Source organism: Bufo bufo, chromosome 1 (assembly GCF_905171765.1).
Source record: "Bufo bufo chromosome 1, aBufBuf1.1, whole genome shotgun sequence".
NCBI lineage: Eukaryota > Metazoa > Chordata > Amphibia > Anura > Bufonidae > Bufo > Bufo bufo.
The window spans coordinates 556,358,985-556,372,513 of NC_053389.1; the positions used below are offsets into that span (position 1 = coordinate 556,358,985).

Genomic DNA, 13,529 nt, shown 5'->3' on the forward strand with positions numbered 1-13,529 from the left:
CTTTTCAAGATGGGTGGTGACCATGGCGGCCATTTTGAAGTCAGCCATTTTGAATCCAACTTTTGTTTTTTCAATAGGAAGAGGGTCATGTGACACATCAAACTTATTGGGAATTTCACAAGAAAAACAATCGTGTGCTTGGTTTTAACGCAACTATATTCCTTCATGAGTTATTTACAAGTTTCTGACCACTTATAAAATGTGTTCAATGTGCTGCCCATTGTGTTGGATTGTCAATGCAACCCTCTTCTCCCACTCTTCACACACTGATAGCAACACCGCAGGAGAAATGCTAGCACAGGCTTCCAGTATCCGTAGTTTCAGGTGCTGCACATCTCGTATCTTCACAGCATAGACATTGCCTTCAGATGACCCCAAAGATTAAAGTCTAAGGGGGTCAGATCGGGAGACCTTGGGGGCCATTCAACTGGCCCACAACGACCAATCCACTTTCCAGGAAACTGTTCATCTAGGAATGCTCGGACCTGACACCCATAATGTGGTGGTGCACCATCTTGCTGGAAAAACTCGGGGAACGTGCCAGCTTCAGTGCATAAAGAGGGAAACACATCATCATGTAGCAATTTCGCATATCCAGTGGCCTTGAGGTTTCCATTGATGAAGAATGGCCCCACTATCTTTGTACCCCATATACCACACCATACCAACATTTTTTTGTTCCAACAGTCTTGGAGGGATCTATCCAATGTGGGTTAGGGTCAGAACAATAGCGGTGGTTTTGTTTGTTAACTTCACCATTCACATAAAAGTTTGCCTCATCACTGAACAAAATCTTCTGCGTAAACTGAGGGTCCTGTTCCAATTTTTGTTTTGCCCATTCTGCAAATTCAGTGCGCCGATCTGGGTCATCCTCGTTGAGATGCTGCAGTTTGTAAGGGTGCCATTTGTGAGTAGCTAATATCCGCCGAAGGGATGTTCGACTAATGCCACTCTCCAGTGACATGTGGCGAGTGCTACGCTGTGGGCTCTTGCTGAATGAAGCTAGGACAGCCACTGATGTTTCTTCATTAGAGACAGATTTCATGCGTCCACATTTTGGCAAATCCAACACTGAGCCAGTTTCACGAAACTTAGCAAGCAGTTTGCTAACTGTAGCATGGGAGATGGGTAGTCTCGTAGGGTGTCTTGCATTGAAATCTGCTGCAATGACCCGGTTACTGCGTTCACCAGACAACACAATTTCTATCCGCTCCTCACGTGTTAACCTCGGCGACATGTCAATAACTGTAAACAAAGAGAAACTTGTAAATAACTCATGAAAGAATAAAGTTACGTTAAAACCAAGCACACCATTGTTTTTCTTGTGAAATTCCCAATAAGTTTGATGTGTCACATGACCCTCTTCCTATTGAAAAAACAAAAGTTGGACTCAAAATGGCCGACTTCAAAATGGCCGCCATGGTCACCACCCATCTTGAAAAGATTTCCCCCCCCTCACATATACTAATGTGCCACAAACAGGAAGTTAGTATCACCAACCATTCCCATTTTATTAAGGTGTATCCATATAAAATGGCCCACCCTGTAATGCTATGCAAAGCAATCAGTGCTAGGAATTCAGGATAGGTGCCCTCCCTGACACACGTCTGATGCGTCTAAAAGGGGCCTTGCGTTTAGGCATCTTTTGCTGCGGATCTAAAAGCGTTAAAAGTGCTGAAAAAACTTATCCTAAGGCCTCATGCACACGACCGTTTAAGGTCCGCAAAAACGGGGTCCGTAGGTCCGTGACCGTTTTTTCGTCCGTGGGTCTTCCTTGATTTTTGGAGGATCCACGGACATGGAAAAAAAGTCGTTTTGGTGTCCGCCTGGAGGTGCGGACCCAAACGGATCCGTCCTGACTTACAATGCAAGTCAATGGGGACGGATCCGTTTGACGTTGACACAATATGGTGCAATTGCAAACGGATCCGTCCCCCATTGACTTTCAATGTAAAGTCAGGAGTCCCTATTATACCATCGGATCAGAGTTTTCTCCAATCCGATGGTATATTTTAACTTGAAGCGTCCCCATCACCATGGGAACGCCTCTATGTTAGAATATACTGTCGGATATGAGTTAGATCGTGAAACTCAGATCCGACAGTATATTCTAACACAGAGGCGTTCCCATGGTGATGGGGGCACTACAAGTTAGAATATACTAAGAACTGTGTACATGACTGGCCCCTGCTGCCTGGCAGCACCCGATCTCTTACAGGGGGCTGTGATTCGCACAATTAACCCCTCAGGTGCCGCACATGAAGGGGTTAATTGTGCGTATCATAGCCCCCTCCCTCCCTCTATTGTATTATTTTCATTGGTGGCACAGTGTGCGGCCCCCCCTCTATTGTATTATTTTCATTGGTGGCACAGTGTGCGGCTGCCCCCCCTCCCCGATCATTGGTGTCAGCGGAGAGTTCCGATCGGAGTCCCAGTTTAATCGCTGGGGCTCCGATCGGTAACCATGGCAACCAGGACGCTACTGCAGTCCTCGTTGCCATGGTTACTTAGCAATATTAGAAGCATCATACTTGCCTGATGCGCTGTCTGTGACCGGCCGGGAGCTCATCCTATTGGTAAGTGACAGGTCTGTGCGGCGCATTGCTTAATGATCTGTCACTTACCAGTAGGAGGAGCTCCCGGCTGGTCACAGACAGCGCAGCAGGTAAGTATGATGCTTCCAATATTGCTAAGTAAGGGGAGGCCGCACACTGGCCACCAATGAAAATAATACAATAGAGGGGAGGGAGGGGGGGGACCGGACACTGTGCCACCAATGAAAATAATACAATAGAGGGAGGGAGGGGGGCCGCACACTGGCCACCAATGAAATTAATACAATAGAGGGAGGGGGGCCGAGGGGGGTCTGCCCCCTGCTGCCTGGCAGCCCCTGATCTCTTATAGGGGGCTATATGCACAATTAACCCCTCAGGTGCAGCACCTGAGGGGTTAATTGTGCGGATCACAGCCCCCTGTAAGAGATCAGGTGCTGCCAGGCAGCAGGGGGCAGTCATGTACACAGTTCGTAATATATTCTAACTAGAAGCGTCCCCATCACTATGGGAACACCTCTGTGTTAGAATTTACTGTCGGATATGCGTTTTCACGAAGTGAAAACTCAGCTCTGAAAAAGCTTTTATGCAGACGGATCTTCGGATCAGTCTGTATGAAAGTAACCTACGGCCACGGATCATGGACGCGGATGCCAATCTTGTGTGCATCCGTGTTCTTTCACGGACCCATTGACTTGAATGGGTCCGTGAACTGTTGTCCGTCAAAAAAAATAGGACAGGTCTTATTTTTTTGACGGACAGGAAACACGGATGCAGCTGCAAAACGGTGCATTTTCCGATTTTTCCACGGACCCATTGAAAGTCAATGGGTCAGCGAAAAAAAACGTAAAACGGCACAACGGCCACGGATGCACACAACGGTCGTATGCATGAGGCCTAAGGCTGAGTTCACATGGCAAATCTAGCAGCAGAAAAATCTGTGGTGTAATCAGCTAGAAACCAGTAGGCAACGCCAAATACACTCCAGATACCTCCTATTCAATGTGTTTTACCACTTTCCCACTGACCTCTATGGAAAAGCACCATCAAATCTGCTTCAAAGTAGTAACATGTCAATTCAAGCAGTTTTTTTTAATAAATAAATAAAAAAAATATAACAACATGTGCCTACGGCTGAATGGGAAGCTGTTGATGGCGTTTTGAATATGGATTATGCAGCAGAAATTATCAGCGGCAGATTTTGACTTATTTGAACATAGACTAATGATCCTAAGGGTTCGTTCACACGTCCGCAACTGTTTTGCAGTCCGCAAATTGCGGATCCGCAAAACACGGACACCGGCCCTGTGCGTTCCGCATTTTGCGGACCGCACATGGCCGACACTATAATAGAAATTTCTTTCTGCGGACAAGAATAGGAAATGTTCTATTTTTTGCAGGGCCGCAGAACGGAGGTGCAGATGCGGACAGCACACTGTGTGCTGTCTGCATCTTTTGCAGCCCCACTGAAAAGGAATGGGTCCGCACCCGTTCCGCAAAATTGTGGAACGGATGTGGACCCATTTTGCGGACGTGTGAATGGACCGTAAAGCTGTCGACCGTTCCACAAAAAAAGGTGAAAAAACGTGTGTCTCTTTAGACCGGAGCTCAGCATCTATCTTCCTTCAACAGTTAGAATAGTGTTCGTTTTATATCAGTCCTACAAGATGTAGACAAGGGAACGTTGGCACCAATTCCAAGTACAATAGACAAACTGTAAGCTGCTTACCAATGACAAACTCCTGTATGGGATCAAATATGAGACAAGTGGAGAGGTTGTCACAGATCCATTCAATGAGCTAGAAAACAGAAAATATCACAGGCTTAGAGCTACAGGTCAGGAACAAGAAGAAAGGCCATTCATGTCCAGAACATGGAACAGAAGGCAAATCAAACACTGACCAAAATACCTATGAACATGGGCTTATGCTGGATTTATGCAGATGAAGATCAGATGGAAAATAAAACGTACTAGCAGCCTTCGTGAAGTAATACCTGAGTCTCCATCTGTGGCTGAAGGTCCAGATGTAACAAGAAGCAATGTAGCGCTGCCAGGCGCTCACAGTCCCGTCTGCTTTCTGTCAGGAATGTTAAAAGTTGTTCTTGGTTTATGGACACTGAGAACAGAATTCCTGTACAGCATTCAACTACATGGGTCTTCAGAACCGTCTGCAAGGGACAATCACAGCACATGCCACTAATTCTGGCATCCTCGGCTAGAAAAGAGAATTACATGTACATTGTACTTTCAATAAATCATTTTTGAGAACGATATAATGAAACACTAGACTGAAAACATGCATCAAAGCATAATGTTTTGTAAAAAAAAAAAAAAAATGCACTAAAAAATTCAAGTATGAATTTATCAAAGTATGAGAGACACAATACCGTGCCACATTTCATGTTTGACTGCTCATCTTCTCACTCCATCACTGAAAAAAATAATGACACCCCCCTTCACCATGTGACATATTGTCATTCACTGGTAATGGCAACTGATGGTGGAGAAAAGTCCCGGTATCACCCTATACCTTAGAGGTTACTAGAATACAGTACAAGACTGATATTTCATTAACAGAATTAAAGGGGTTGTCCGGGTTCAGAGCTGAACCCGGACATACCCACATTTTCACCCCTCCGGGACTCCCCTGTGATATGAGCATCGGAGCATTTCGCAGTACAAGGGCTTCTTTACTTTGGTACACTGCTAGACGGAGTCTTCCACCCAGCATTGTTGCTGGTGACGTCACCAGCTCTGATGGGCCAGCTTTAGCCTGTAAAATGGCTAGGGCAGCGCTAAAGCCCGCCCATCAGTGCCGGTGATGCCACCGGGCTCACTGCTGGGCCGAAGCCTCCGCCTAGCTTTCCCTATGGAGAGCCTGGTACGTTACCCGAACTCCATAAAATGCTTTTGCCCTGCGCGATTGAAATACTCCGATACTCATATTAGTGTGGGCTGCATGGGTGAAAATGGGGATATGTCCGGGTTCAGCTCTGAACCCAGACAACCCCTTTAGAGAGCAAAACGTTTCATCCTGTTCCTAAACTCCAAGTGAGCGATGAGTCCCAAATATTGCACCAAGTGCTTTGATAGAATTTCAAAAGTCAGATTATGTGCTTTAAAAGGGTTTTACATGACAAAAAAATAAATAAAATATGGCTGCTTTCTTTCAAAAACAGTGCCTCATCTCTCACATATTGCATCTAGTATTGCAACTCCGCCTCATTCACTTGAGTGGACAGATGTGGCGCCGTTTCTGATGCAAAGAGAACATGTTTTTTTAATCCTTTACAACCCCTTTGAAATAATACCAAGATCTAGGCTCCAGTCTTCTAGTCTAATCCTCTAGTCATGGCATTTAAACTCATGATGTATTACATAGTGAAATTGCTTAGAGAGATGGTTAGAAGCAATAAGGAACCTAAGCAGAGTCAAGACCACCTGAAGAGAGATGAGGCACCAGGCTTTCGTAGAGCTGCTACTGCTTGGGTCTAGAGATCAGAGAGGCCCTGAGCAGTCCGAACAATGCCAATTAGACACTGCCAATCATCAATGTCTGTCCTGAGACAACCTTTCAATATCATATTAGAATTTGCGTATGGAATAAAGCACTTACCTGCTAAAAATAAATGGTAACACATCAATTCTGGATGTCTTGTGTTTATCAAATGTAGAAACTGGTCAGGCAGGTAAACCGCAACATAACTGTCTAGGAGTGAGAGGAAAGGATTGAAAATGACATTGCATACAGGACTGCAACATTAAAAGAAATGTAAAAAGTTGAGCGAGAACAATCAACATGTAATAATGCAATATTGTACCATCATAAACAGGTCTACAGGGCTAGCCCATCAGTCTCACAACAGTTCTACACACACATATCAGTTAGGTTCCTCCAATCAAAATTAAATTTTTTTTTTTAGACATGCCAGAAGGTTTGGCACACAAATAGATCAACAGCAACGTGAAGACTGGGAAAACAGCTTAATATACAGTATCCATAGCTTAGTAAACAAAGGCAACTTTAATATATCTTACCAATATTAATAAAAGATACTTTCTTCAGATGTTTAGGATCGGTCACTGTAGTGCTGACCTTAAAAGTCTTACTGCAGCCTAAAACAAAAGTTCATAAGAATAAAAAGGAGTCATTTCAGTTTAACTTAATTCTTGTAATAAAAGCCTTTGGTAATGATATAAACTGATTTATTGCCCTGAACACCAATTTAACTACAGTTTGGGGTTATGCTTGTACTATCCTTTACTCCCTATATTCAATCACACGCAGGTTCATGCCATCTGTACCTCAAGAACATCTCTAGTACAGTCTTTTTCTTACTATGAAAACAGCCAAACATATTGTTTCTCCAGTCTGGATTGCTATATCTCACTACACCTCACCCCTTTCCAATCTTTTGTGAATGAAACAGCCAAGATACACCTTGACTAGACATACACTAGTGCCTCCACCCTGTGCCAGTCACTACACTGGTTGCCCATGCACTTCAGAATACAATACTAATTACTCTTATGGCACTTTCACAATAGCGTTTTTCTTTTCCAGCACTGAGTTCTGTCCTATGGGCTCTATACCGGAAAATAACTGATCACTTTTATCCCCATGCATTCTGAATGGAGAAAAATCCATTCAGGATGCATCAGTTCAGTCACTGAACAGTGTTTTGGACGGAGGAAATACCGCAGCATGCTGCGGTATTATCTCCGTCCAAAATTCCGGATCAGTTGCCGGAATGCCGGATCCGGCATTAATTTACATTGAAATGTATTAGAAATGTATTAAAAATACCACAATGCCGGATCCGTCCTGCGCAGACCGGTAAAAATGTGAAAAAATATATAACGGATCCGTTCTTGCAATGCATTTGTAAGATGGATCCGCATCCGGATCAGTCTACAAATGCTGTCCGTTTGCATGCAGATTGCCAGCGACGGAACTGCTCACTCTGCCGTAGGTGTGAAAGTAAGGTTACCCACAAGGTTTTCCAAAGTCTGCCCCTCCATACACCTCTACCACCCTACCCATTCTACACATCCTGCCAGCCATCTAAGACTACATTCTCCATAATTTGAACCTATTATTCCTGTCTCTAAGACTTTTCTCAGGCTGAAATCTGCTTCGCTGGACAATATAATTAATTCCCAACCTCCATAGTTTTAAGCGTGTACCAAATAACACATCTTTGTAGACAGGCCTATCACCTTCTTTCTTTTGTCCCCCTCCCCTCCATCATTCCTCAGAACCTGATCCCCCTCATACTCACAGCACTCTAACGTATTATATCTGAGCATACAAAGCTGGGTGACTGGCTCATGCAGCTTTAGATGTACTACTTGTTTTATACAGCTAACAGACCCTTTTACCTTTGTGTCCCCCTTATGTCCTCAAAAGGTACAGCAAGCAGAATAAAACTCCATTGTATATAAATGCTGTCCTGACATACCTACCAACTGGACAGAATGAATACCCGAATAAAAAGAAATAGGAATACCTTTATGTAAAAGGAATACCATGTAAGTCAACTCTTGCAGAACCTTTGGAGGCTGATAATAAAATAGACATAAACCGCCTAAAAGAGAAATACACAAGTAATTTGAGTTATTAATGTACAGTTTTAAAAAATATTACACAGGAAAAATACATCTGATACTACAAGCTGTGTGAAACAAAGCAGCACTATTTTCAGGTAAGGTAATTACTTTTTCATTTATAGAGGAGTGGTTATAAAATGATATTAAATGGTCGAATAGACAATGGAAAGTGAGAGTAACACATAATACAGTTACTGTATTTTTTTTGTTCTGAGGTGACCAGGATAATTTGAAACATTCTAACTGCTGACCAAAATTGGGAATATCGAAATACAGAAGACCGAAAAAAAGAAACTGGTTTCAAAATCAAAAAGAGGTGCTGGAATATCTAAAGAGCAGGAGCTTCTACATCTTATATAACAAAAAAATAAAAATAAATGAAGCCTCCCCTTCCCACAGGTATATAGCAGTACAGTATATGCAGCTGCACTGTACCTCTACTCCACGTACTGATGTGCTGTTAGTCAGCTAAGGCTACTTTCACACTAGCGTTCGGAGCGGATCCGTCTGATGTTTCATCAGACGGATCCGCTCCTATAATGCAAACGCTTGCATCCGTTCAGAACGGATCCGTTTGCATAACAGTTTATTTCAGATCTGATTTTTCACTTCGGAAAACTCAGATCCGACAGTATATTCTAAACACAGAAGCGTTCCCATGGTGATGGGGACGCTTCAAGTTAGAATATACTGAGAACTGTGTACATGACTGCCCCCTGCTGCCTGGCAGGTGCTTCCAGGCAGCAGGGGGCAAACCCCCCCCCCCCCCCCCCCTCCTGTATTTAACTTATTGGTGGCCAGTGCGGCCCCCCCTCCCTCCCCAGTATTAATTGTAAGCAGTGCGGCCCCCCTCCCTCTATATTCATCGGTGGCCAGTGCGGATATTAAATATGAGCAGTGCGGTCTCCCCCTCCCTCCCTCCCCAGTATTAAATATGAGCAGTGCGGCCTCCCCCTCCCTCTATTCATTGGTGGCCAGTGCGGATTCAAAGTATTGTGATCAGTGCGGCCTCTCCTCTCGCCCCCCCCCCCTACCCCATCATTGGTGGCAGCGGAGAGTACCGATCGGAGTCCCAGTTTAAATCGCTGGGGCTCCGATCGGTTACCATGGCAGCCAAGACGCTATTGCAGTCTTGGCTGCCATGGTTACTTAGCAACAAATAGCAGCATTATACTTACCTGAAGAGCTGCGATCTATGTGACCGGCCGGGAGCTCCTCCTACTGGTAAAGTGACAGGTCTGTGCGGCGCATTGCCTATAGACCTGTCACTTACCAGTAGGAGGAGCTCCCGGCCGGTCACATAGATCGCAGCTCTTCAGGTAAGTATAATGCTGCTATTTGTTGCTAAGTAACCATGGCAGCCAAGACTGCAATAGCGTCTTGGCTGCCATGGTAACCGATCGGAGCCCCAGCGATTTAAACTGGGACTCCGATCGGTACTCTCCGCTGCCACCAATGATGGGGGGGGGGGGGGGGGGGGGTCGAGAGGAGAGGCCGCACTGATCACAATACTTTGAATCCGCACTGGCCACCAATGAATAGAGGGAGGGGGAGACCGCACTGCTCATATTTAATACTGGGGAGGGAGGGAGGGGGAGACCACACTGCTCATATTTAATACTGGGGAGGGAGGGAGGGGGAGACCGCACTGCTCATATTTAATACTGGGGAGGGAGGGAGGGGGAGACCGCACTGCTCATATTTAATATCCGCACTGGCCACCGATGAATATAGAGGGAGGGGGGCCGCACTGCTTACAATTAATACTGGGGAGGGAGGGGGAGGGGGGGCCCCACTGGCCACCAATAAGTTAAATACAGGAGGGGGGGGGGGGGGTCTGCCCCCTGCTGCCTGGCAGCACCTGCCAGGCAGCAGGGGGCAGTCATGTACACAGTTCTCATTATATTCTAACTTGAAGCGTCCCCATCACCATGGAACGCCTCTGTGTTAGAATATACTGTCGGATTTGAGTTTCACGATGTAACTCAAATCCGATGGTATATTCTAACATAGAGGCGTTCCCATGGTGATGGGGACGCTTCAAGTTAAAATATACCATCGGATTGGAGAAAACTCCGATCTGATGGTATAATCCTGACTTTACATTGAAAGTCAATGGGGGACGGATCCGTTTGAAATTGCACCATATTGTGTCAATGTCAAACGGATCCGTCCCCATTGACTTGCATTGTAAGTCTGGACGGATCCGTTTGGCTCCGCACGGCCAGGCGGACACGAAAACGCTGCAAGCTGCGTTCGGGTGTCCGCCTGCTGAGCGGAGCGGAGGCCAAACGGTGCCAAACTGATGCATTCTGAGCGGATCCGCATCCACTCAGAATGCATTGGGGCAGTACGGATCCGTTCGGGGCCGCTTGTGAGAGCCTTCAAACGGAACTCACAAGCGGAGCCCCGAACGCTAGTGTGAAAGTAGCCTTACCAGTGTAATACAGGGCCATTCATTTTTACCAGTGAAAAACCCATAAAGACTGTCTCAGTCTTCTAGCCAATTGCATGCACTGCAGATAGCTACTGTCTATGGCACTTTAAGTTCAAAATATTTTAACCTAAGACCATTAAACATGAGTGACCACTGTGATGTAAGCATCATCATGCCATTCTGTAGACAAATTGGCAACAAGTAGGTGTATTTTTACCATGATCTTCTCAAATTGCTATCATACCTGTTTTATTAGTAAACACCTGTAGATTTTGAGTCACAATTTTTCCCCTTCCTCTTTCTTCAGGGGGATCATATCCCAAATTGACCAGACTAGGGCAGAACAAAACACATCATAAACCAAAAAATTGCATAATATTTAATATAAAAAATAAAGTTTGGACACACCTTCTCATTCAAAGAGTTTTCTTTATTTTCATGACTATGAAGGCATCAAAACTATGAATTAACACATGTGGAATTATATACATAACAAACAAGTGTGAAACAACTGAAAATATGTCATATTCTAGGTTCTTCAAAGTAGCCACCTTTTGCTTTGATTACTGCTTTGCACACTCTTTGCATTCTCTTGATGAGCTTCAAGAGGCAGACCCCTGAAATGGTTTTCACTTCACAGGTGTGCCCTGTCAGGTTTAATAAGTGGGATTTCTTGCCTTATAAATGGGGTTGGGACCATCAGTTGCATTGAGGAGAAGTCAGGTGGATACACAGCTGATAGTCCTACTGAATAGACTGTTAGAATTTGAATTATGGCAAGAAAAAAGCAGCTAAGTAAAGAAAAACGAGTGGCCATCGTTACTTTAAGAAATGAAGGTCAGTCAGTCAGCCGAAAAATTGGGAAAACTTTGAAAGTAAGAGCTATTTGACCATGAAGGAGAGTGATGGGGTGCTGCGCCAGATGACCTGGCCTCCACAGTCACCGGACCTGAACCCAATCGAGATGGTTTGGGGTGAGCTGGACCGCAGAGTGAAGGCAAAAGGGCCAACAAGTGCTAAGCATCTTCGGGAACTCCTTCAAGACTGTTGGAAGACCATTTCAGGGGACTACCTCTTGAGGCTCATCAAGAGAATGCCAAGAATGTGCAAAGCAGTAATCAAAGCAAAAGGTGGCTACTTTGAAGAACCTAGAATATGACATATTTTCAGTTGTTTCACACTTGTTTGTTATGTATATAATTCCACATGTGTTAATTCATAGTTTTGATGCCTTCATAGTCATGAAAATAAAGAAAACTCTTTGAATGAGGAGGTGTGTCCAAACTTTTGGTCTGTACTGTATTATATATATACAGGGTGGGCCATTTATATGGATACACCTTAATAAAATGGGAATGGTTGGTGATATTAACTTCCTGTTTGTGGCACATTAGTATATGTGAGGGGGGAAACTTTTCAAGATGGGTGGTTACCATGGCAGCCATTTTGAAGTCGGCCATTTTGAATCCAACTTTTTTTTTTTCAATAGTCAGAGGGTCATGTGACCTCAAACTCATTGGGAATTTCACAAGAAAAACAATGGTGTGCTTGGTTTTAACGTAACTTTATTCTTTCATGAGTTATTTACAAGTTTCTGACCACTTATAAAATGTGCTCAATGTGCTGCCCATTGTGTTGGATTGTCAATGCAACCCTCTTCTCCCACTCTTCACACACTGATAGCAACACCGCAGGAGAAATGCTAGCACAGGCTTCCAGTATCCGTAGTTTCAGGTGCTGCCCATCTCGTATCTTCACAGCATAGACGATTGCCTTCAGATGATACGAGATGTGCATCACCTGAAACTAGGGATACTGGAAGCCTGTGCTAGCATTTCTTAAGCGGTGTTGCTATCAGTGTGTGAAGAATGGGAGAAGAGGGTTGCATTGACAATCCAACACAATGGGCAGCACATTGAACACATTTTATAAGTGGTCAGAAACTTGTAAATAACTCATGAAAGAATAAAGTTATGTTAAAACCAAGCACACCATTGTTTTTCTTGTGAAATTCCCAATAAGTTTGATGTGTCACATGACCCTCTTCCTATTGAAAAAACAAAAGTTGAATTCAAAATGGCCGACTTCAAAATGGCCACCATGGTCACCACCCATCTTGAAAAGTTTCCCCCCTCACATATACTAATGTGCCACAAACAGGAAGTTAATATCACCAACCATTCCCATTTTATTAAGTTGTATCCATATAAATGGCCCACCCTGTGTGTATAATAGATAGATATATATATATATATATATATATATATATATATATATATCTATCTCAAAAATCGGACTGCACTCCAGAAGACTCTTCAATAAGTCAAAGTGTTTTATTCACCTATAAAGTGGCAAAGAGCGACGTTTCGGCTCATACATGAGCCTTTCTCAAGCTTGACTGACTTATTGAAGAGTCTTCTGGAGTGCAGTCCGATTTTTGTTGTATACAAGTGGGTAAGCACCTATTGCCATACTTGGACCTTGCACCCGCCTTTATTCCTTTTTTCTTTTTGGATGGTGCTGCCGGTGGTTTTTTCTAATATATAAATATACACATACACATACACACACACACACACACACATATTGGGGAAAATAAGTATTTGATACACTGGCGATTTTGTTTTCCCACCTCCAAAGAATGGAGAGGTCTGTAATTTTTATTGTAGATACACTTCAACTGTGAAAGACTGAATCTAAAAAAAACTTTTTAAAAAACACAGAAAATCACATTGTATGATTTTAAATAATTTATTTTCATTTTATAGCACCAAATAAGTATTTGATACAATAGAAAAACAGAACTTAATATTTGGTACAGAAACCTTTGTTTGCGATCACAGAGGTCAGACGTTTCCTGTAGTTCTTGACTAGCGGCCCATGAACTGCTGCACATTGAAAGATAAGTATTAGTGTTACCTATAATACT

General features: G+C 43.8%; 1 protein-coding gene across 2 annotated transcripts in view; it reads right to left on the minus strand.

The window, feature by feature from the left end:
• Positions 1–13,529, minus strand: part of LOC120982828 (gamma-secretase activating protein) — a 146,109-nt gene that overhangs the window by 50,240 nt on the left and 82,340 nt on the right. For both annotated transcript variants that reach the window (XM_040413013.1, XM_040413021.1), the window contains exons 12-17: positions 10,845–10,933; positions 8,064–8,141; positions 6,592–6,669; positions 6,170–6,262; positions 4,548–4,768; positions 4,282–4,351 (exon numbers count right to left, since the gene is read on the minus strand). In XM_040413013.1, the coding sequence (XP_040268947.1) occupies positions 4,282–4,351; positions 4,548–4,768; positions 6,170–6,262; positions 6,592–6,669; positions 8,064–8,141; positions 10,845–10,933 (629 nt within the window). The remainder of the gene's footprint in view (positions 1–4,281; positions 4,352–4,547; positions 4,769–6,169; positions 6,263–6,591; positions 6,670–8,063; positions 8,142–10,844; positions 10,934–13,529) is intronic.